A 21480-nucleotide genomic window follows, 5' to 3' on the forward strand; every position below is an offset into this window, starting at 1 on the left:
GCCTGCCCAGGAGGTGGCAGGGCGCGGGCACGGACTCCCAAGATGGTTTTGTTTGCGTGCTCCGCTGTGTCGTAATGCAAGAGACAAATGTGCTGCGAGGGCCAGCCTGGCTGAGATAACGCAGCAGCATATGCTCTTTGATTTCAGATAAAGACAAAACAACTCCACGTCTTTGGGGGGGAAAAAAAAAAAAAAAAAGGAAAAAAAAAAAACCGACTTCTGGGGCAGCTGAGGCTCAGTCCCACCTATTCCCCGTTGGATTCCATTGTCTGTAGGAAGCAAAACAGAGCAGCCCCTTCCCCCCACCCTTTCCCTGACACTCCTGGGATAGTGTCAGAAAACCCACAGCCCTTCTTTGTGTAGGCAATTTGTTTATGGTCATAACACAATGTGAGCTGGCTACACGCACAAGGCCACCGCAGATGACAATTACAGACATACTCCGGGCCGGGGAAGGGATTAAGGAAAGCTTTGGACTGGTTGTTCTTGTTTCTTTAATTTAACACATTAGGACAAGTTCCTAAACCTCGAAGTGTTTGGAGGCAAGTGTTTTCTGACAGCATGTCCTGTGTGGCCATGGGAAGCAAGCTCAGAGCCTGCTCACAGCAGCTGGCAGTCCCGTGTCAGGAGGTGCCTTCATCCAAGACACCTGAAACGGTGACAAGTGTGCAGCTCACCCGTGTGGGAGCATGGGCAGGGTACCTAACTCCCATGGGCTCAGTGGCATCTCTTATCAAGGGCAGTTAGCCAGAAAATCTTTTCCTTCAAAGCTTCCTATCTGCTTTTGGGCAGCAGCACCCTTTGGTAACCAGGGCAGAAGGAACATATTTGAACCTCCATTTGATGGTGCTGGCGTGACCTGCAAAGGGAATTAACCTCCCTTAGACTATGCCGTGATGCTCAAGACCACCTGGAGCAATTACCGTGGTCCAGCATGAAGGACCATGCATGATCCATGACCTTCAATGTTGTGTCTGCAGGGAGAGGCCGGCTCTTCTGCCTGCCCTCCTGGGAGGCGTGGGGTTTTACCCTCATGCCCTGAATGTCCTGTCTCGGCCAGAAGGCAGCGGGAGCGGTGTGAGCTGGAGCATAGCGCTGTCAGATGGCTGGGGGTGCTATGGCCTGGGCGAGGAGAGGGGAAACCTCGCTGGGGAACAGGGGGTGCTGCTTTGGGTTGTGATGGGAGAGTGTTTTGGGAAGAGTGTAAGATAAGGGCCCATCCGACTGTTATCTCCGGCTCTGCTGTACCACGTTCAACAGCCATGTGAATTATTTGAGAAGTAAAAAGGTTGTTTCTTAGCTTCCCTCCTTTTTTTTTTTTTTTTTTTTTTTTGTCATGTGTTGGTATTTCTAAAGGATCGAGGCACTGTTTTTCCTGCCTGCCTTTGCTTGTGTTTAGGGAGGGGTTTGGCAGGCACCACAGGGATTTTCCACACTTGGACTCCTTTCAAAGACTTATTTTCCATCAGTGTTGTTTATCCATTTCCTTCATTTTTATTTTATTTTATTTTTTTGCTCAGAGCACAATTAAAGATTCCTAATATTTCCTGAAACAGAGATTTTTAGCCAATGGTTTGCTATCTGCCAGACTTAGAGATATGACCCGTGGGTGCTCAGGCTGTGCTTTCGAGTGTAAAGCCAGAATTGCACCAAGTGTCCACCCTGCTGCTTCCCTGTGAAGGCGATCGGTAGCTCAGAGGATCGTCCCCTTCCGAGGAGCAGCCTGGGAGGGGTCAGCGTGGCAGGCACAAGTCCCAGTTCATGATAAGGCCAACGGGCTGGAGCTGCTGCTTATGGGGAAATGTACAAGTCCATCCTTCCAGGGCTTTCAGCAAAATTAAAGAAAGTAATATTTATGATGCAATTATGCAGTAATTTCGGAGAACTTTCTACTTTAACTGGAAACCTTCACCAGACTAATAATTCTTCTTCCCTGTCATCTTAGCTTGTTTACATAAAAACCCTAGAATATGTTTTAGTGCTACAGAAAGGATGACCCATTGTTTTCAAGCATCTGTTTTTACCTTAAATCATGCTTCTTTTTTTTTTTTTTTTTTTTTTACTTATTCTGCAGATTCCTGAAACAAAACAACCTCTGGTCCCCAAGATCGAATCCCCAGAAGGATATTATGAAGAGGCCGAGCCATATGACGTCTCTCTAAACGGTATATCACAGCTAACTGTCTGGGGGGTTATGTGTGAGATGGAAGACTTAAAGTTTATGAGAAAGTTACACTAAAAACATACAATTCTTACAGCTTATGAGACAGATTTTGTCTTCTGATTCTGGTCACATGTAATATTATAGGTCTAATGCCAGCTGAAAAGAAAAGTCGAATGAGTTACTCACAATTTTAAGTTTACTTAGAAATAAGTAGTGGGTCTGGGTTAATATGACATCACTGTAAAATATTTTAAGTCATTGTGGATTCTCATTGTCTTGACGGTTTTCTGGAAGATGGGCTCTAGTCAAATGCTGGTTTCCATTCAGAAGTGGTGAAGCTGTGGTGGCTTGCATTTATGTCCTGCTGCTCTGTTCGTCCCTTTGGGGCTCAAAATTGATGACTCTGACCTGTTAGCTGCTGTAACAGGTTTTATAATTGACTATTTACTCAGCTCTGTCTCTTTGGGTAGTTAAACTATTTGTAAGCTTGTTCTAAAAGCCAGCCATTGTATGAGGGGACGGCGTGGATTCGCTGTGCACACTCACTCACGCCCGTGTCCTGGTAATGTCCTCAGCAGTGCCACGGGTGCCCATCACCATGTGCTCCCACCCCCTCTGGGGGAGGCTGCTGCAGGCAGGCAGAGCTCCTGGCTTCTCGTTTGTGCAGACACATTCGTGCGTGCTTCTTTTTGGGACTACCCTTTATGAGAGATTACCACCCTCTGATCTGGTAGCAGCCGATCTTGTCGTTGCTGTACGAGCCATTTGAGTCTGAATGATGGAGATCATTCAGGGTGCAGCTGTGCACGTGGCATGGGGTAGATCTGAGCAGGAGGAGTTGAGGCAAGCAGAGAAGTGAGAGCTAGGGATAAAAGTGGGATTTGGATTGAAGCTCTTGGCTGTTGAATCAGAGCTGTCCATGAGAGAAGCTGAGCGCTCCACAGCCCCAGTGTGCAATATCAGGCTGTAAAACTCCTGTGGCCCTGCTTGAAGCCACCTGGGCTGGTTTATACAGGCAACCTTGCAGCAGCATGTCCCCCTCACACACCCAGGCAGCTCGTAGCTCAGTGTGGGTCCCCAAGCTCGTTCAGGCTTAGCATTTTCAGTGCTGCTCAGAGATGCAAATACACCCAGCAGGGCCAGTTAGAGACCTAAGGCACCCAGAGATCACAGCTTGCAAGTGTGGTAGAAGAGAAGATCCCCATGTGATGGGAGCACTGTCAAAACAAGGTGTTTGTGTGGGCTGGCAGTGCTGTCTGTAGCTGCTGTTAGCAGCTGTTTGACCAGCAGGCTTGGTGTTTCACACCTCTAAACGCAGAGCACGCTGCAGCTTGCCCTGAGCGAAAGCACCAGGCACTGACCTTGGCCCTGTGGTGTGGTGCTAATGGGGTGCAGCTGCAGCGTGTGCTTTAAACAAGGGTGTCCTGAAAAAGCCAGACCTGGGTGCCTGCAGGGAGAAGAGCAGCAGGAAGAGAAGGGGGTGGGTGTCAGGAGCTAGCGAGGTGAAACCCTTTTGTCTCCAAGCCCAGCCGGTGATGCCAGGCACCACCAAGTGCAGCATTGCAGCAACGAGCAGAGATCCCAGCCCGAGAAGGGCGCAGAGATGGGATGTGCAAGCCCAGACAGCGCTGCCACGGCGTGTGGTGCCTTTACCACCCGTGAATGCGGTACCACCCGTGCCCTCTGCAGGCCCCAGCAGGTCCCTTCTGCACAAAGCGCCTGCGTGCTGCAACGCAGGTACCTCTCAAGGGGATTTGTGTGGGAAGGGAGAGAGCGCTGTGCTGCTGGGAATCTCTGTTGTTTTTTGGTAAATTCGTGTGTCAGGGGGCTCGTTGGGGTGAGTGGGAAGGAGGAGTAGGGACAGACAGGCAATAGCACCCTGCAGTACCTGCTTACAGGGAGTGATGCTCATTGCCAGCAACTGCTTGGAGATCTCAGTGTGGCTGGCATTGCTAAAGGGTGATGGGAACACGTATGGGTTTGCCCAGGGCTCTTCTGGCCATGTATGCTGAAGTGTGACCCCAGCACCCACCTGAGACCTCGCTGCTCACCCCTGCAGGCTGGCAGAGCAGGAAGCTGCTCGTGGTGTTGCTGACAGCGTGAGCCTTGGAAGACACCCTTGGCTCTCCAAACAAATGGGCGTAGCGAAATTAAACAAAAATAGGAACGCTAGTAAAATTGGGGAGCGCGCTGCCAAGAAAGGACATCAAAGCAAGCCTCCAGATGGGCTGAGGAGATAGAGGGTTTGTGCATCATCAGAGGTGGGACTGCAAACAGTGTAACAAACCGTGGGTGAGCTAATTAAAATGAAACGGGCAGGAGAGAGACCCTTGGGTCTTGGGGTTCCTCTTTCATCGTCATCATCCCTGTGTCTCCGCTGGGGATGCCTCTGCCTTCACCGTACGGCTTCAGCAAGTGCTGCTGCTTCCTTTTCCTCCCAGACCGAGAGGTGTTAAACCATTATCATTCCCTTCCTCTGCTGTATTTGCATAAGTGAAGGCTGTGATAAGAGACAGAGTGAAAATGGAAGGGGCAACGTGACTGGTGACTGCCGACTGAGCAACGATTACTCCAACTGAGCCAGCTCGTCTGCCTTCGCTGGTTTTAATTCTGATGATGATGATCCTTTCTGAAGGGGAATCCCCTTGCTGGAGGGGGCTGGTTGCAAGCTCCCCAGGCCCCTTGTCCCTGTTGGAAGCTGATGCAGGGGATGGGGCAGCCTCACCGGCAGAGGGGGGAGTGGGACCCGAGCCAGGCTGTCGCCCTTGTTCTTTGCATTTTCTTATCTGTGGCTTTCTCTCTTTGTTTCCCTTTCTCTTTGCTTTTGACTGTGCAGGTCTTTTTGGTAGGCTTGCTGCGGCTGGACCCAGGCCAGGGTTGCAGGTTACTGAGGGTGTTATTTATGCCACAATAACGATGGGTATGGCATTCTTTTAACCCTGAAGTGCTTTTCCTTTATTATTATTTTTCTTTGAAACCTTGTGTTTAGCCAAGGCGATGAAATGCTTCCCCCTGGCACTGCCTGTTACGTGCATGAAGGGTGGTCGGAGCTCCCTGCATCGCTGTATCGATGGGCAGCCCGGGCAGCCGTGGGAAGACCAAACAGGAAGGCAGAGCTGGGTCTAGATAAGGGCATGGCGGAAAGCCTCTGGGGTGGTTTGGTTTCATAATTCTGTCTGGGTCAAAAGTATCTTGCAGGTGTTATTTTGGCACAGGAGAGACTGGAAATCTCAGCAGAACTGGAGGAGGGGAGTTGAATAGCTCTGAATCCTTGTAAGAGAAGAAATGGGGAAAAACACACTCTGTTTTTTCAAAATTTGCCATCAGAGCATCTCTGCTGTGTGTTGGTGTCTAATTTTCTGAATCTAGGAGGCTGCCACCGATGCCACTTCAACAAGAGGATAAAACTTTGGTCTTAGCTGAAACTGCCAGTAGGCAAAGACCTTGTATTGAAGTGCCCGAGCTGTCTGCCTTGGGATGGAGTGAGCTCTAGGGGTAATTACAGTGTTAGCACAAGTCACCCAAGCAGGGTTTGTCCCAGTTTGCCAGCTGGAAACGCAGCCTGGAAAACACCTTTCCATCAGGAGGCCACAGCAGTGCTGCCAGGCCAGGAGGGTCTGGAGATGGTGAGCCAGGAGTGTGTGCCAGTGGTATTTAGAGACGTCGAAAGGTAGTCTTTTTTATTTTATTTTATTTTTATTTTTTTTCAAAGTTTGTTAAACTGGGGCAGCTTCGTGCTGACCACTTGAGGGATGTTGAAGAATGAGATTTCACCGGAGGAGGCTGGGGGTAGGGCTGTAGCTTTGTTTCTTCATCTCAGTTCCTTTTATTTTAAAAACAAACCCAAGCTAAGAAACACTCTTCAATGAAGCTCCTGAAGCTTTTGCTCTCTTTTCCGGCTGCTTTTCCTCTCTTATTTTACACCAATCCAACAATGTTACTTTTATGTGGATATTGAGATTTGATGAGAATCTAAATTAGATTAAATTCTGGTGAGGGAAACTTGATGACCTTTCTCAGTTTGATCAGATAAGAATGTCAAGCTCTACGCAGACGGTGCCCAAATCTTGCCATCTTGCCATGCGAGCTTACGTAGCAGTGATGGGGATCCGGTTCCTCGTGAATAAGAGCTGTACTGTAGACACCATCAAAGCACTGCAAATTCCCCTGCAGCCAACAGGAACATTTTTGTTGTTTCTGATGAATCTGACACCAATGGTCAGCTGCTGCTATCAGCTGAAAACTCCTATCGCCTCCCATTAGAGCTGAGCATTGAAAATCCCAGCTTACCCTAATAAAGTAGCAATCAGTTCAAGAATGAACATGAAAAATATGCTTGTTATTATTTACCACTGCCACTTATGACTAATTCTTGCTGCTGCAACAGTGTGCTTCTTCAAAGCCCCTTGATGTCCCTTAGATCTGTTAGCCCAGAGAGGGAAAGTGGCATGACATCTCCAATACAACAGATCCTTGGTTGTTGCATGGCTTTGCAAATACCATTCTTACTTCTGACATTCAGAGAACAAGGGGTGATTATGGCTTGCTATTGCCTTAAAATTTTTATTTGGCTTGAAGTGGAAAGCAGAGAAAGCATCTTGGCAGGAAAAAAAAAAAAAAGGCAGAAAGCATCAGAAAACATCTAGGGGAATGTTCTCAAACTTGTGGTCAACCGAGATGTGTCTTTTGAGTGTTTGCTAACTGAGGCTATTAGACTCAAAACATTTCAATTAGATTAATATTGGGCTAGGAAGGAAAAAAGAAAAAAGAAAAGATCTGCGAGGGTCATTTTCCTGTTGATTATCCTCTGCAGGAGATGTTCAAAAGACACATCCCTATGCTTGCAGCTTTTGCATGGCTGAGCATGGCTGAGGCAAGTAATAGACCCAGAGCTGTCCGAGGGATGTACTTACTGACAAAGCTTTGCTTTTGTTTTAGAAGATGGTGAAGCCGTCAGCAGCTCCTATGAATCTTACGATGAAGAAGAGAGCAGCAAAGGCAAGTCAGCAACCCACCAGTGGCCATCCACAGAGGCCACCATCGAGCTGATGAAGGACGCCCGTATCTGTGCGTTCCTATGGAGGAAGAAGTGGCTGGGGCAGTGGGCGAAACAGCTGTGTGTCATCAAGGACACCAGGCTGCTGGTGCGTATATCCTCTGCTGGCCGCCTACAACAACCTAAACCAACCTATTTACACCATAGGTGTATCTACATACATGTAGAGATGAGCTGCTTGTAGTCTGCATAGCTAGATGTGGCGTCCTTGTAGGTCCTAAACCTTGTTTTCAGTGCACTTAATGCATGAGGTTGCACTGAGCCACTTCTAGTGGTGCACTCTTGCCAGCAAGCGAAAGGGAAGGCTCCTCTTGTCCCTCACTTGTCCTCCATCTTCCTTTCCCAGTGCTACAAGAGCTCCAAAGACCACAACCCTCAGCTGGATGTGAACTTGCTGGGCTGCACCGTTATTCACAAGGAAAAGCAAGTGAGGAAGAAAGAGCACAAGCTGAAGATCATCCCCATGAACGCCGATGTCATCGTGCTGGGGCTGCAGAGTAAAGACCAGGCAGAGCAGTGGCTCAGGGTCAGTGACATCCCTGGGGTTGCCCAGGTCTTCATCTGCCAGGGAAGGCAGGTCCCTGAGCATTTCCTTCAGGCTGCAGTGCCTGGCATACCAGCCCATCAGGAGCCCTGTGTGCCAAGGGGGAAGCTCCTCGCTTCCCTCCAGCTTCCCTCCATGCATGTGGTGTGGCTCAGCCCCTGCTTCTCCCCATGCTGATGGGTGGTGTTGGTGCTGCAGGAGCGCCTGTCTCAGTGAGGCAGGTGTGAACATGGGGAGGGAGGGACAGGTAACCAGAGAAAGCCTTTTGGAAGGGCCTTCCAAAAGGATTATTGTCTTGACTCCTTGGTAATGCAGAGGGAAGGTGAGAAAGAGGAGAAATGTGAGAGTGCTACGTGCTACGTGCTTCGTGCTCCTGTGCAGGGCTGTACATCTTCCAGAGATGAGCGTCCCTGAATCCCAACAAGACCGTATCTGATTTTCATCCTGTCCTCGCGTGCTCTGGCTCCTTCCTCCTTGCAAGCCCATATACAAATAGACCACTTCATTTTCATGTCTGGGTTAGCTTCTTCCTGGAGCAACCCACCGCCTCCTGAGTGCGGGAGGCCACACAGGCACCTCACAGCCCAGCCACCACAGCAGGAGTGTCTGGGGGGAGAGTGCCCAGCGTGAAGTGGCTGAGGACAGGGGGCAATGCATCCCTTGCCTTGGGATGGCAGCAGAAGAGGGAGCCTCTGCAGAGCCTGGGGCAGCACCAGGGCTCCCTGGCTGACCTGGAACAGGAGGGATTCTGGGGGTCTAGCAGGATGTCCTGTTTTTGCCTGTCTGTGGTTGTGGGGAGAAGCATCGGTCCTGTTACTGCGCTGTACTCACCAGCTATGGCTTTGTCTTCTGCACAGGTAATCCAGGAGACCAGCGGTCTGCAGTGCGAAGGAGGCAGTGAAGGCAACCAGTACATCCCAGACTCACAGCGCCTCACTTACCCAAAGGTACACCTTGCCCCAAAAGAGAGGAGGAATAGGGGGATGACTTCTCCACCCTTATTCTTTTAATAAATAGCAGTCGTAGGTACATTAATGGTGTCTGAGCAGATGTGGATATAAACGTAACCCGCCACCTGTTCTGCTAAAAAGGAGCATTAATGGAACAATCTGAACTTTCTTGCCACATCTTTCCCTCAAAACTGACCCAGCCATGGGCTCCCCTCCATACAGGGGAGCAGCCAGGGGGGAAATTCCCTGCAACGCAGAGGGTTGTATGTGCCTGCATAGCTCATGTCTGGTGCTTGTTGGCAGGTGGAGCTCTCTGAGAGGTACTCTGCAGCCTCAGAGAGTGGGAGCAGCACAGAGGGGCACCCAGAGACGGCTGAGACGACAAAAGATGGTAAAAACTCACCCTGGGAATGAGGGGAAACTGTGTGCAGTGAGGGTTTCTGTGGCTTCTCTGTCTGCTGCCAACCCAAACTGACCCAATGCAGGGTGAAAACCGCCTGTGAATTTGCTACCTGAGAACTTGATTTCGTTGCTTTTCATTCCATAATGAATAGGCAGGTGAACACTGGGATTTCTCAGTAGTTACTGTGTTCCGCTAGGGCTTGAGAAATCTGGGTGTGAGGCCCTGCCCTGCCACAGAGATCCTGCATGAATCTGGGCAAGTCGCTTTGGGATGGTTTTAGATGGCATAAATGCAGCCTAAGTGACTTTTTTGTTTGTTTGTTTCTGGTAGTTAAGAAGAAGGGGACAACTGGCCTAATCCTAAGCAACCTGATGAACCTGGGGAGGAAAAAATCCAGCTCCATGGATAGCCCAGAGCGATCCCTGGAGACCTCAAGTAAGTGACAGCATGAACTCCTCTGCAGGGACTTGTCTCAGGGCTGGACCCTGGTATGCAGTGCGGGGTGAGCACCAGGCATCATGGCCTGCTGTGTGCATGCATTGGGAGGTAAAAAAGCCACTGTCCACGTGGTCCGTGCCAGTAAATCCACACAGATTATGGTGCCTCCTCACATTAAGGTGACTGTGGTGCTTACAAGGGCAGGCCATAGCTCACAGGGTGACTCAAGAGCAAGAGCAGATTATACCAGACACACGTGGGATTCAACAGGGAGGAGGTCGTGTGGGTCAACTGGAATCATCTTTTGGGACCAACTTTGCCCAGGTGTCTGTAGTCAGCTTGCTGCTCCAAGCCTAATTTGAATTTTTGAATTTTTGGAATTTTAAGGGTCCCATTTTGAACCAATTTTCACCCGTTCATCCTGTTTTGTTTGGTTCAGAACCACTCATCTTTGTGCTTCTGCTCTTCATCATTGCCTGTGGCTTTTTGTGGTGAACTCAGAACTGACTTACTCCCCGTGCACAGAAATGACTTTTGATTCACCTCGACCCTGTGTGGTGCAAAATATGACCTGATAACCTGTGCTTGTTTGCAGGTTACCTGAACGTGCTTGTGAACAGCCAGTGGAAGTCCCGCTGGTGTCAGATAAAAGATGGTCACCTCCATTTCTACCAGGACAAGAACCGAAGCAAACTGGCTCAGCAGCCCCTGAGTTTGGCGGGTTGTGAAATTATCCCGGATCCAAGCCCTGATCATCTCTACTCCTTCCGCATCCTGCACAACGGGGAGGAACGGCTCATTCTGGAGGTAGGCTGTGCATCTCCAAGCTCATTCTTCTTTAAATGGTCGGTTTGGGTGTCTTAGCAGGCCTAAAACCTCTCAGTGCCCAAAAGCTAAACGTTTTAAAGGTCCTTTAGAGAAGACTTCACTTCAGGAAACAGAGGCTGAAGCATAGGACTTTGGTTTACCAGACCACAGTCGCCTAGAAGGTGTCCTGCCCGCCTGGTAATCCAGGCTGCCTCTGATGCTGGAGGTGTTCAAAGCCAGGTTGGATGGGGCTTTGCCAACCTGATCTAGTGAGTGGCATCCCTGCCCATGGCAGAGGGGTGGAATTAGATGATCTTTAAGGTCCCTTCCCACCCAAACCATTCTGTGATTCTATGAACTTTATCTTCTGAAAACAGAGAGTCCCAAAGCCATGGGTCATGAGTGCATCCTAAGTAAACTGATCACAGATCTGCCTCTGAAAGTGCAAGTGAATTCGTCTCCATCTGCTACTTTCCTTTGCCTGCATCTAGGCTGCTTATCTCTAATCTTAGTTCTCTCTGACGACAGCCTGATTATGGTAGGAGGTGGACAATGTGAGCAATTTCCTGTATTTTTCCAGTGGGTGGAATATTTATAGCTAAACAACTGACTCCGAGTGCCTGCCATGAAGTTTTTAGGTGTTTTTGCTTAGCCTTTGATCCAGGCTATGTCTATGTCCAAGACGTTTTGCCTAATTACAGATGTGAAGAAAAGGTGCTGGGAGCATTTATATTTTGTGAATGGAAGAAACTGCATTTTGTTGGGCCACCAGCCTCAATGTACAGACTGGCTGGCTGGCTTCCCAGGCTCTGGGAAGTCTGTGCTAAATAAAACAGATTGGAAGCTTAAAATATGCTTTCCAGTTTGGGATTCACTTGCCCTGAATTTTACTTTGTACTTACTGCTCTAGTGCCTCAAATCAAAGCAAACGATATCTGTGTCAGTCCATGTCTTGCTCCAGGGAGAAATCATCCACTACTGGGAAGTATATAAGGCTATTTGCTAGAGCTGACTTCCAGGCACAATATTCAACACTTAATTTTGCAAAACGTCAGGCTGTTCATTGCATCTGGGAATTTGGTTCTGGCCATGTTATAGCTGGGGGCTCCCTTTGATGTTCTTCTCTGACCATGCTTTAAGCTCTCTCATTCCCTTCTTCCCTGTGCAGACAGGATTTGGGGCTCTGGCATAAGGAACGTGCAGGCTCTTTGCTATGCTTGTGTCTCCTTGCACATCTGGTGTTTGGAAATCATGTCACTGCACTCTGCTGGTGGAAAATAAAAAATGCACTCTTTCCTCCCAAAGCTGGCTCCCTGACAGCATCTCCAGCCATGGAGACTTAGTTTGGAAGGCAGCTGAATTGTTCACTGAAAGGAACACGCAGACTGCAAATTTTAGTCAGGAGTCAAGAGAGGAGCTGCATTCCTATATATAGCTCCCCAGTTTGCCAGTTGGTCCATACACTAAGTGGTACTGCCTTCTTTTTATAATGTGGTCTCAGGTTTAAAATAAATAAAGCTCCGCTCCTTGGACGGCCAGAGAACTGCTTGTAAACTCGCTTGCCAAGGGAGTCCAGGGATGCTGCTGTTGCCACCCATAATATCTTTCTGGTCACCTCGTAGGCGAAGTCCTCGGAGGAAATGGGCCACTGGCTGGGCCTCCTCTTATCCGAGTCAGGCTCAAAAACAGACCCGGAGGAATTTACCTACGATTACGTGGATGCTGACAGAGTCTCCTGCATCGTGAGCGCTGCGAAGAACTCCTTCTTGTACGTCCATGGGGTGGCGCGGGGCTCCTGGGAGCTGGTGGAGGGGGAGCGAGCTGGAGAGGGGTGCTTCAGGTGTGGGTGCAATTTGGGGGCTTTCTTTGAAAGCTCAGTGTAAGGCAGGAGAGCACTTGTTGTCACAGGAGTAGGGACGTGCACCCAGGTGGCCTTTGGGAAGCCAGCTTAGCGGGGCTGGGGGCGCAGCACTGCATGCACAGACGCCCCAAAATTCAGCAGCGTGGCCACGCAGAGAGCGCCGTCCCTCCTGACAGGGTGTCCTGCTGCCTGTTCACAGCCTAATGCAGAGGAAATACTCCGAGCCCAACGCCTACATCGACAACCTGCCCAGGGGGAGGATGCCGCAGGAGGAGCTCTACGACGATGTGGACCTGCCGGATGTGCCAGAGGTAAGGTGCCCAGCACGACACCCGCCTGCAGCGAGCACTGCGACCGAGTTTGGCTCCTGCTGCTGCAGCAAACATCCCTGGTCACTGTCACAGGTGGCTTGCATCAAGGGGCATCCATGATTCACAGGGAAGCATCTCATTTCCCAGCCAGAGGGAATCTCCAGCAGGGAAAGGAGAGGGCTTGCCAAAGCTACATGCAGCTGGTAACAGCACCTGGGGAGAAGGGAATTCCCAGCCCCCCGGGGAAATCCAGGCTTTTGCAAGGGACAGAAGTGGGCGCTGGTGAGGAGTCACTGAGGAATGTGAGAGGTTTTCAGTGGGGCATTGTAGGGATCTGCTGTCCCAGGCCATGCTGGGGAGATGGGGGCTGGTATCCTAAATATAATAAATATCTAAATATCTACACCAAGGTGAGATCCTCATATGAGTCTTCTGCAAGCACTGGAAAGATTTATTGAAGGAGAGTGGAGGAGGGGGGGAACTTTCTGTACTCTGGAAATATTCCTTGAGGAATGACTTAGAAAATGGGGTTGCAACTTTGTTAGATCACGTACACGTTTATAGAAAATATCCCAGACTGGCCTAAGATGCTGCTGCTCTGCAGTGAGACTTTGTGCTGCTGGCTGCAGCAGACCGGCCCTTTTCAGGGGAACATTTGCCTTTTGCAGGGAGAAGTACCCAAGAGTGAGAGCAAACTGGAGGGGGACCAAGACAGGGTGTACCTGGATCTCACCCCGGTGAAGTCCTTCCTGCACTGCGCTGGCAAGAAGTCGTGCCAGACCTCACCCCTCGGCTCACCTCCTTTAGAGAGGGCTGGCACCAAGGCTGCCCCCGACAGCGCGGATGAGACAACTCCGGTGGCTAAGGACGCTGCTGAGCCCAGTGGAAAGGCGATGGAGACCTCAGAGCAGGTATTTAAGCAGGTTTGGGGCCAGGCTTCAGTAGGGGTCCAGCTCCCCACCACATCATCTCACCTCCTTTCCCATCTGCTGCTCCAGAAACAGCCTGAGAAGCCAGAGCCCGAAGAGCTGCCACCCCAGACGCCCCCCATCAAAGCCCAGGCGCAGCAGCAGAACATCACCTCCCCGCAGACGGCCCCCGAGCTGCCCACAGGCTCTGCAGCAGTGGTGGGCAGCCCCCAGCTGGCACCTGCACACAGGCCGAAGTTGCCCCTGCCTGGTGAGTGGGGAGCTGGGGGCATGGACGGGGGGCTCTGGGTGCGAGCTGTGTCCTGCGGCTGGTGCTGAGCCTCCTCTGACTTTCCCCAGTCTCGTTCATTTTTGTTTGCAACCACCCGAAAATGCTTTTCCTCCTGCCTTTTCCTTCTCTGAGCTGGTTTGGGCGGCTTGTGTTTTCAGTGGCGGCAGTGGAGACCAAGCTGGGCAAGAACAGGACAGAGGCGGAGGTGAAGCGGTTTACGGAGGAGAAGGAGCGGCTGGAGAAGGAGAAGGAGGAAATCCGAGCTCAGCTCACCCAGCTGCGCAAGGAGAGGCGGGAGCTGAAGGAGATGCTCGTGGGATGCACAGGTAGGGCTGGGCAAGGGGCAGCATGCAGAAACGGGACAAGGTGGGGCCACGGGGATGGGGAGGGGTGAGGAACCTGGGTCCAGAAGGGGCTTTGCTCCTCCAGCACCACGTGCGTGACCATGGGAACATTAACACCAGCCCAGCTGCCAGGGGAGTCAGTACTGAAATACGGGGAAAGGCTGGATCCTGGGCCACCCTGTTCCCATCTCACGGCACAGGAGGGACAAGCTGGCCCTGTCACAGTGGTATGGTTTGCCTCAGCTCCGGGGGTAGACCTGGTGCTCTGAGCCAAACCACGTAGCCTAGAACGCACTGGAGAAAGCGCTGGCTCTGCCATGCTCCATCCTGGGCAAAGACATAAGGAAAATGTGCAGGAGTGATGTATAGTCTTGTGGCTGGTCCCTGCTCCCCCTCTGGGTGCCTCACACGTCCCCTGCAGCCACCAGCACCACAATTACCAAGGACCCCCAGCTTCATGCCAGCCCCTGGGAGCCAGGCAGTGAGCACGGTGCCGAGCTGTCCCTCCCTTTGCAGACAAGAGCCTGGAGCAGAAGCTGAAGGAGATAGAAGAAGAGTGCAAGAAAAAGGAGAGCCGAAGGGTGGATGTGGAGCTGAACCTGGTGGAGGTGAAGGAGAACCTGAAGAAGGCAGAGTCCGGCCCTGTGACGCTGGGCACCACGGTGGACACCACGCACCTGGAGAACGCCGCACCCCGGGTAGGTGGGGGCACCCCAGTGTGCGTGGGGGCGTGGGCACAGCACCTCAGCCTGCTCCTTAATGGCATAACCAATAATAACGTAGCACCATATTTTAAAACACTCTATCTATAGTGATGTGATACATAAAAATATAATATGATAATATAGCAATATGATAATACAGGAACATGAAAATAAATTATAATAATATGACAATAGAATAATAAAATAATGAGATACCTCCCCCGTCACTGCTGCTAAAAGGAGGCTGGGACTCAGGACGCTGGCTGTTGTGGGATCTTGAGCCACACCATCAGGGCCAAGCAGGTCAGGACTCAGCACTCCTCCTGCACCCAGCCAAGCAAAGGGTTGTTCTGGGGGGAGATTTAGGCCCCTAAATTTCTTCCTGAGAACATGGTTCCCACAAAACAGTGATGGTCACCCCTATTTCTACTATTTGTATCGTAGACTCAAACAAAAACTGCCAGTCCAGGAAACAGTGCAGAGAGCTCACCAGTCAACTCAGCAACGGCTTTGAAAAACAGACCTTTGTCTGTCATGGTGACAGGGAAGGGGACAGTCCTACAGAAAGCTAAGGTAAATGCTGGTTTGTGCCTGGGGTCGCTGCTGCTCGCTTGTCCCAGCAGCTGAGCAGACCAGCAGGAGTGATGGTAATGGGGTTTGGCCTGCTGGTGTTTGGGCAGCATGCTGAGCAGGACTCAGGGCAGCCTGGTTTTCCTCTGGTCTTGTCACCTGGGCTTGTCCCAGCTGTGATTTCAGCTCATTGCTGTGTGCTCCTGTAACTGGAGCCGAGCCATGCTGACTGCACTGGCAGCACCTGGAGTAAACAAGAGGTTTCCTCTCACTGAAACTGTGCTGAAATGCATTTGAAGTTTCACTAGGAGGGAGGGTGATTGGGCAGTCTGCTTCTGAGCACCTGGGAGGCCTCCATGTGGTCTTCTTACTGTCTTTTTACCACCACCTGTCTTTTTAATGAAACAAAGGCACTGGCTGAGCTTCTCGGCCTTTCCTTTAAATGTCTCACCCCATCTACCTACCCACGTGCCCAGTCCCTTGCAGGCAGTGCCACTGTTTTCTGGAGTGGGAAGTCTGTAATGAAAGTATTGCTTCTAACAGAGACCTCCCTGACCCACCCTGTGGGTACCAGATAATCGGGTTGCTCCTGAGCATATTACAGCTACCGCTGCTTGCCAGATTTGCCTTTTGACTAATTTGCCTTTACTCTTTGGCAGGAATGGGAGAAGAAGGGCGCTAGTTAGAAGGACGTTTCTCAGAGATGGACTAAAGACTGGAATTACCCAGGCATGGACAAGGGGATTCAATCACTTGCCGGTGGAGGTTGGGTGTGCGACACAACCCACCCCACACGCCTCCTCTGCGTCGCTCCACCTGCTCAGATGCAGCAGCGGAGCCAACGGCTGCCAATACCAATTAGCCCAAACGATCTTGCTCTTTCCAGACAAGTCCCATCACGTAGCTAAAACAATAACAACCAGTGGCAATCCTTGCATCAGATTCCTAACCCAGTCGATGTAAACAAGAATGTTACTGTACATAGGGGTGTTTTGTCTATTTCTACTCTGAAGGTTTATCAATGAGTTATTAAGGTTTCTATATTAGTGGCAGTAGTGGGTTCAGGACAGGCCTCTGCTATTCTTTGTACCCCAGTGGTTTTTGACCTGTTACAGCAAATCCCAGTCAGCTAAAGCCTTACCTGTTGCTGCTGGTCCTCACTCAGCTGCAGATCATCCAGCCTTCAGCCTGGAGAGGTACCTGGGCCTGAGCGATGGCTGCAACACGGATGAGAAGCACACACTGGCAGGAAGGAGCCTCCCAACGTAACAGAGAACGATATCTACACCTGCAGCAGAGATTTTCAGTGACCAGATGCATCACACCGTGGCCTTCTTCCTACCAGCCTGCAGCAGGGTTTATTTGCCGCAATACAGAGGAAGATCCCTGCTCACCTTCTTGTGCTGCGTTACAGCCTGGTGGCACCAAGGGCTCTGGGCAAAGAAGATCTCTCAGACCGTGTCCAGAGGAGTTTGTTCTGGAAAAAAAAAAAAAAAAAAAAAAAAAAAAGAAAATCATATTTGAAGGCTTGTTAACAATTTACCAAAGGCCCAGGCCTGCTTACCTGTTGGATGAGGATGCTGGATCCTGTTGCTGGCCCTTTCCAAGGGGAGGAGAGGTAAAAGTGTCCCTGTGCTCCTGCCCTGGCTGCAAGCACCACTTTGCTGATGCTCTCTGGTCCCTGCAGGCTGCAGCACAGCAGCAGCTGCACAATCTGCTGGACACCTCCTAGTGGGAAAGGAACCCTTCACATGGGTGCAGGAGGGTGCTGGATCTGTTCTTGTCCACGTCTCTGGTGGGCTGCTGGCTGTCTTGGTGCTATCACACTTATTTCCAGATGATTAAACTTAACGTACCCTTTGGGTGCTGTGGCCTGCAAAGCTCATCCCTCTCCTCTCTGGCCAAGCTTTTTAATGAGCGATATTAGGTGCCTGGAACTGGTATGCTTAGAGACAGTAAAATTTGAAAGCACAGGGCAGAAATTCATCTACCTGTTTTCTTCTCCCCCTTGTGGCCTGCTGTCACATCTGAAGGCCCGCAGACACCGCTGCCTGGCTCCTCTGCCAACCTGGCTGGGCTGTCCCTGGGGTCCCGTGGCTACACTGACAAACAGCACCCAGAACCAGGATAAAGACAGGCAAAACATTATACCTTCCTAACCCCTGAAAGCCTTTGACAGGCCTGAGACCAGCTCCAAATGAGGCCTCTCCCTGAACAGAGGCCTGATGGCCGTGGGATGAAGGGGTGCGGGAAGATGCTCGCTGCTGCCGCAGAGCCTGAGCGCAGCAAAGCACGTGGGCAGGGCATCCCAGAGGCAAGAAGGATGCCCTTGTGGCACAGACTGAGGAATTTGTAATCCCAGGCCTCAGGAGGGTTTCACCAGCCCCAGCTGTCAGCCCTATTCCTCACCGAGGTTTGCATGTAGGGAAAAACTCTCACAAATCACCTGCTGCCACTTCTGGCTCAGGACCCAGGGGCCTTTCAGCTCCAAAGCACAAGGAGGCCACGGCCACCGTCACAAAGCTTTTGTTTTGACCCACGATGAGCTGGCAGGAGACCCCGTCCACCCCCTAAATACACACACAGCACCATGCCCTCACCCTACACCCCGCTGTCACCTGCCAGAGCTTGTCCAGCCATTTCACAGCGGTACCCACACAGCGCTGGGCGAGAGCAGCCCCGCTGCCCGCACCGCAGCCCCGTCAGCTTCGGTGGGCTTGCTGGGACCGCCAGGGGATGGTGAACGTAGGCGAGTCCTGAGCAACACCTGTTTCCCAGACAAAAAAAATGTTAAATGATGTCTCTGTGTCCCCACTGTTTTCTTAACTCAAGGCATTTCCTTTGTCGTAACTGTGAGCTATAAAGTGGCGCTTTAGAGGGTTTTATAATAAAATGTTGAGTATATTATTACCAGTGTAATTTATTTGTAATACGCCTTGTCCCTGCTCTATTTTCCAGTAGCTTTCGTGCGCTTCAAACCCCAACACTGTTAGGTACTACAGAGTTCCTTGGCTATGCAGTCCACAAAGTCTATCTCTGAAATAAATAGCTTAGTCCTCTACAGTGAAAGCAATACCAATCACGTTTTTCTGACAACTCACCCACTGAAAAATAGCAAGGAGTTTGCACGAATCCATGCAGCAGCCTCAGTAGCAGAGTCCTCAGCACAAAGGGAAAAATGTACCAAAAGTCCCTTACCTCCTGCTCACCACCAGGTAGCAACTGTGTGCAGCGCTGGTGCCTGCTGCCATCGCTGTCGGGACAAGCAGGACAGGGTTTAGCTGGAAAGGAAGGAAAAGGGTTAGTAAAGAAAGTTGCTGATGCCTGTCTTTGCAGCACAGATGCCAAACCAGATGCCTTTGTGAAACAAATATTTACTAGTCACAATGGGAATGATTTTGCTTGCTTTGTGCAAGAAACTCGAGGGAAGCTAAGACCTTACAGGGGATGAAATTTGTGGCACTTACCTAAATCCCAGTTTTTTAAAGAAGAAACGGCCTCTCCCCTGCAGTCAGTGCACGGCCCATGAGCTGTGAAGGTTCCTGCAGCAATCCTACAGAGTAAGAAGCATTCATGGCTGGTGGTAACAGCAGCCCAGACACCTCACACAGAGCTGGCACAGGCCTCATCCTCTGTACCCACTGCTAAGCCAGACAGGATCAGCGCCGCCTTCGCAGGGATTCCTTGGCAGCAGTGCCAAGTGCAAGCAGCATCCAGCCTCCAGGGCACGACCCCCATCAGACACCTTCTTGTTAAATATTTCTGACTCAACTCAAAGAAAGCCTGTGAGAATAAACCCAATAAAGGGATCACGACAGAGCCCCAAGCCACTTACTTTTTTTTTTTTTACTTACCCATTTTTAATTAAAATTTGTAGGAGAAAGGGCCTAGAAACTAGCCGGGATCTTCAACTCTAATTTAAAAAAAAAAAAAAAAAAAAGGCAAAATAAAACAACTCCAGCTGCTCAGCACTGTCCTACCTGCCTGTGGGATCAGCAGCTGTCTCCAAGACCATCCCAACCCCCTGGCCTTTGTGACCTTTGCCTTTTCCCCCCTCTTCCCCCTGCCCTGACGCCCCCTTACCTTGCAAAGCGCTTCATCCCCTACAAAAGCAGAGCTGCGGGGTTGCTGCTGCTGGGCGTTCGCTCTCCCTTGGCAAAACCCCGCAGAGAGGGAAGGTTGTGGATGCAAAAACGAGGACTGAGAGGCGAGGAATTGCAGTCACCTGAGACCAAGCTGGGTTGTCCCACATATGCGAGTTGCACATACCTGTGTGGGTCCTGGGCGACCTCTGCGGGGCTGCTCCCGGCATCCAGAGCTGCTCCTCTGTGGTGGATGTAGCCCAGCGTGGGCTGCACGCTGTGGGACAGGGCTGGCACCCTACAAACAGGCTCTGCAGAGCATGGCTGAGCAACCAGCCAAGGAAGGGAGGAGGAAGATCACGGGTGCAGCACGCGTGGATCTCTCCCACAGAGATCCCTGGGGCATTTGGGGCTCTCAGACCCCTGCCTCACTCACCCAGAGGCTAAGGGCTGGCTTTTACAGACACTGAGGTGCACGCCTCTGGAAATCTGGTGGAACACAGGAACCAGCTTCCTTGAAACTCCACGAGGCTTTCATCCCATCTCTACCTGACCATCAGATGCCTGGGGCTAGATATATCCCATCTGGTGTTAAAATACACTCTGCAGCACAAGAGCTGGCAGTCTGCGGCTTCTGAATTTCACAGAGGGCTTTGTCCGTCCATGCTTCAACACAGCAGCAGGTTTCTCCCAACTCTGGACCCCAACAAGCAGTCCCAGCAAAGCCCATGCCCTCCACCAACGTATTTAATAGCCACATATTAAAAAGAAGACAGCACGCACAGATTACATCCAAACCACACTTGCCACAAGCCAAACTGCTCAGCAGCACCATACAAACCGCCCTGCAGGAAACAGGGATGCAAAAGAAAGGCTTCAAACACCTGGATGAGGTTGAGCATACCCCAGCCCCAGAGCTGTGCGCCAGGCAAGGTATCAGTATCCTGCAGGGGAAAAGGCTGCGAGGAGGGAACGAATGGTGCTGTTGGATGAGCTACGGCACAGAAACCACCAGGGAGCTGCAAACCCCATGCCACAGGGGTGAACGTTGCAGTGTCTCTCACCCATCAGAAGGCAGAGGATGTGCAGGGAGACCAGGAAGAGTTTTCCAAGCAGCTTAGCTGGAATCCAGCTGGCTCCACAGGTGCTTCTGTGCTTCAGCCCTGCCTAAATCAGTAATCCTAAAGGATTATTTCTCTTTCTGTCCAAATGGCAGCCCTTCCTTCAACTAAACCTCCATTTTGCTGTGACGAGGTGACGGTGCCTTGGGAAAAGCAGCAGAGAAAAACACCACAGTGTGAACCTCGGGCCCAACACAAGGCTTATAGCTCCATGGGCAAACTGATGGGGTGATCCAGTGAGGCTCAGGATGCGGGCATGAGGCCAAAGCGTCTTTGGAGACGCGTGAACCATCACAGCCCATCAGAGGCCCGGTTTGTGCTGCAGGGACTGCTGCTGTGCTGGGGACAGCTTAAAACAAAGAGGGGAGGGAGAAATGCCACAGGGCTCGTCCAAAAAAAAATGTAAGAAAAAGCACATACCATACAAAGTCAACAGCAAAAAAGTGGCCAGCAGGACGAGAAAGGAAACGGTGGATGAGATTTGGGAAGAGACGTCCAGGCCTCTTCCTATTCTGTGCCCTCTGCTTTGGGCTGCACAAACCATGGCACGCCCTTGTCAAACCAATCGTTTTCAAACCTCTCTCCTTATCAAAAGTAGGCAGCTAAAAAATGCCTGTGAAACTAACCATATCTGATCAGTCCACATAAATTCAGAGAAGAGAGTGGCATGGACAACTTACAAAACAGAACAGAAACTCACAACCAGATCTCCTTCCTCTTACTTGTGCTCCTGCAGGTAACAAGCCAGTCACTGCATCACCCGCTGCCTAACTAGGAAGCCAGCTGTGACCCAGGGTCCTGACCAGGTCTGTGAGACCCCAGGATGAAGTGATGTTGAAAAAGCTCAGAAAAGAAAACATTAAGAAGAACCTTCCTCATTTAAAAAAAAAAAAAAAAAAAGTAATTTCATTTTGCAGTTTTTCCA

General features: G+C 50.8%; 1 protein-coding gene across 2 annotated transcripts in view; it reads left to right on the top strand.

Moving 5' to 3' along the window:
• Positions 1-17969, top strand: part of AFAP1L2 (actin filament associated protein 1 like 2) — a 62602-nt gene extending 44633 nt beyond the window's left edge. The window contains exons 5-19 of one of the 2 annotated variants that reach the window (XM_082764990.1): positions 2075-2165; positions 7103-7308; positions 7567-7746; positions 8622-8711; positions 9018-9105; positions 9448-9552; positions 10151-10362; positions 11985-12130; positions 12423-12534; positions 13203-13445; positions 13533-13713; positions 13893-14060; positions 14595-14776; positions 15227-15355; positions 16012-17969. In XM_082764990.1, the coding sequence (XP_082621116.1) occupies positions 2075-2165; positions 7103-7308; positions 7567-7746; positions 8622-8711; positions 9018-9105; positions 9448-9552; positions 10151-10362; positions 11985-12130; positions 12423-12534; positions 13203-13445; positions 13533-13713; positions 13893-14060; positions 14595-14776; positions 15227-15355; positions 16012-16038 (2160 nt within the window). In that variant the 3' untranslated portion in view covers positions 16039-17969. The remainder of the gene's footprint in view (positions 1-2074; positions 2166-7102; positions 7309-7566; positions 7747-8621; positions 8712-9017; positions 9106-9447; positions 9553-10150; positions 10363-11984; positions 12131-12422; positions 12535-13202; positions 13446-13532; positions 13714-13892; positions 14061-14594; positions 14777-15226; positions 15356-16011) is intronic. The other variant, XM_082764991.1, reaches the window with a different exon arrangement.
• Positions 17970-21480: the final 3511 nt, after the last annotated feature.

The sequence above is a fragment of the Aythya marila genome (genome assembly GCF_965140915.1).
Source record: "Aythya marila genome assembly, chromosome: 7".
Classification (NCBI taxonomy): domain Eukaryota; kingdom Metazoa; phylum Chordata; class Aves; order Anseriformes; family Anatidae; genus Aythya; species Aythya marila.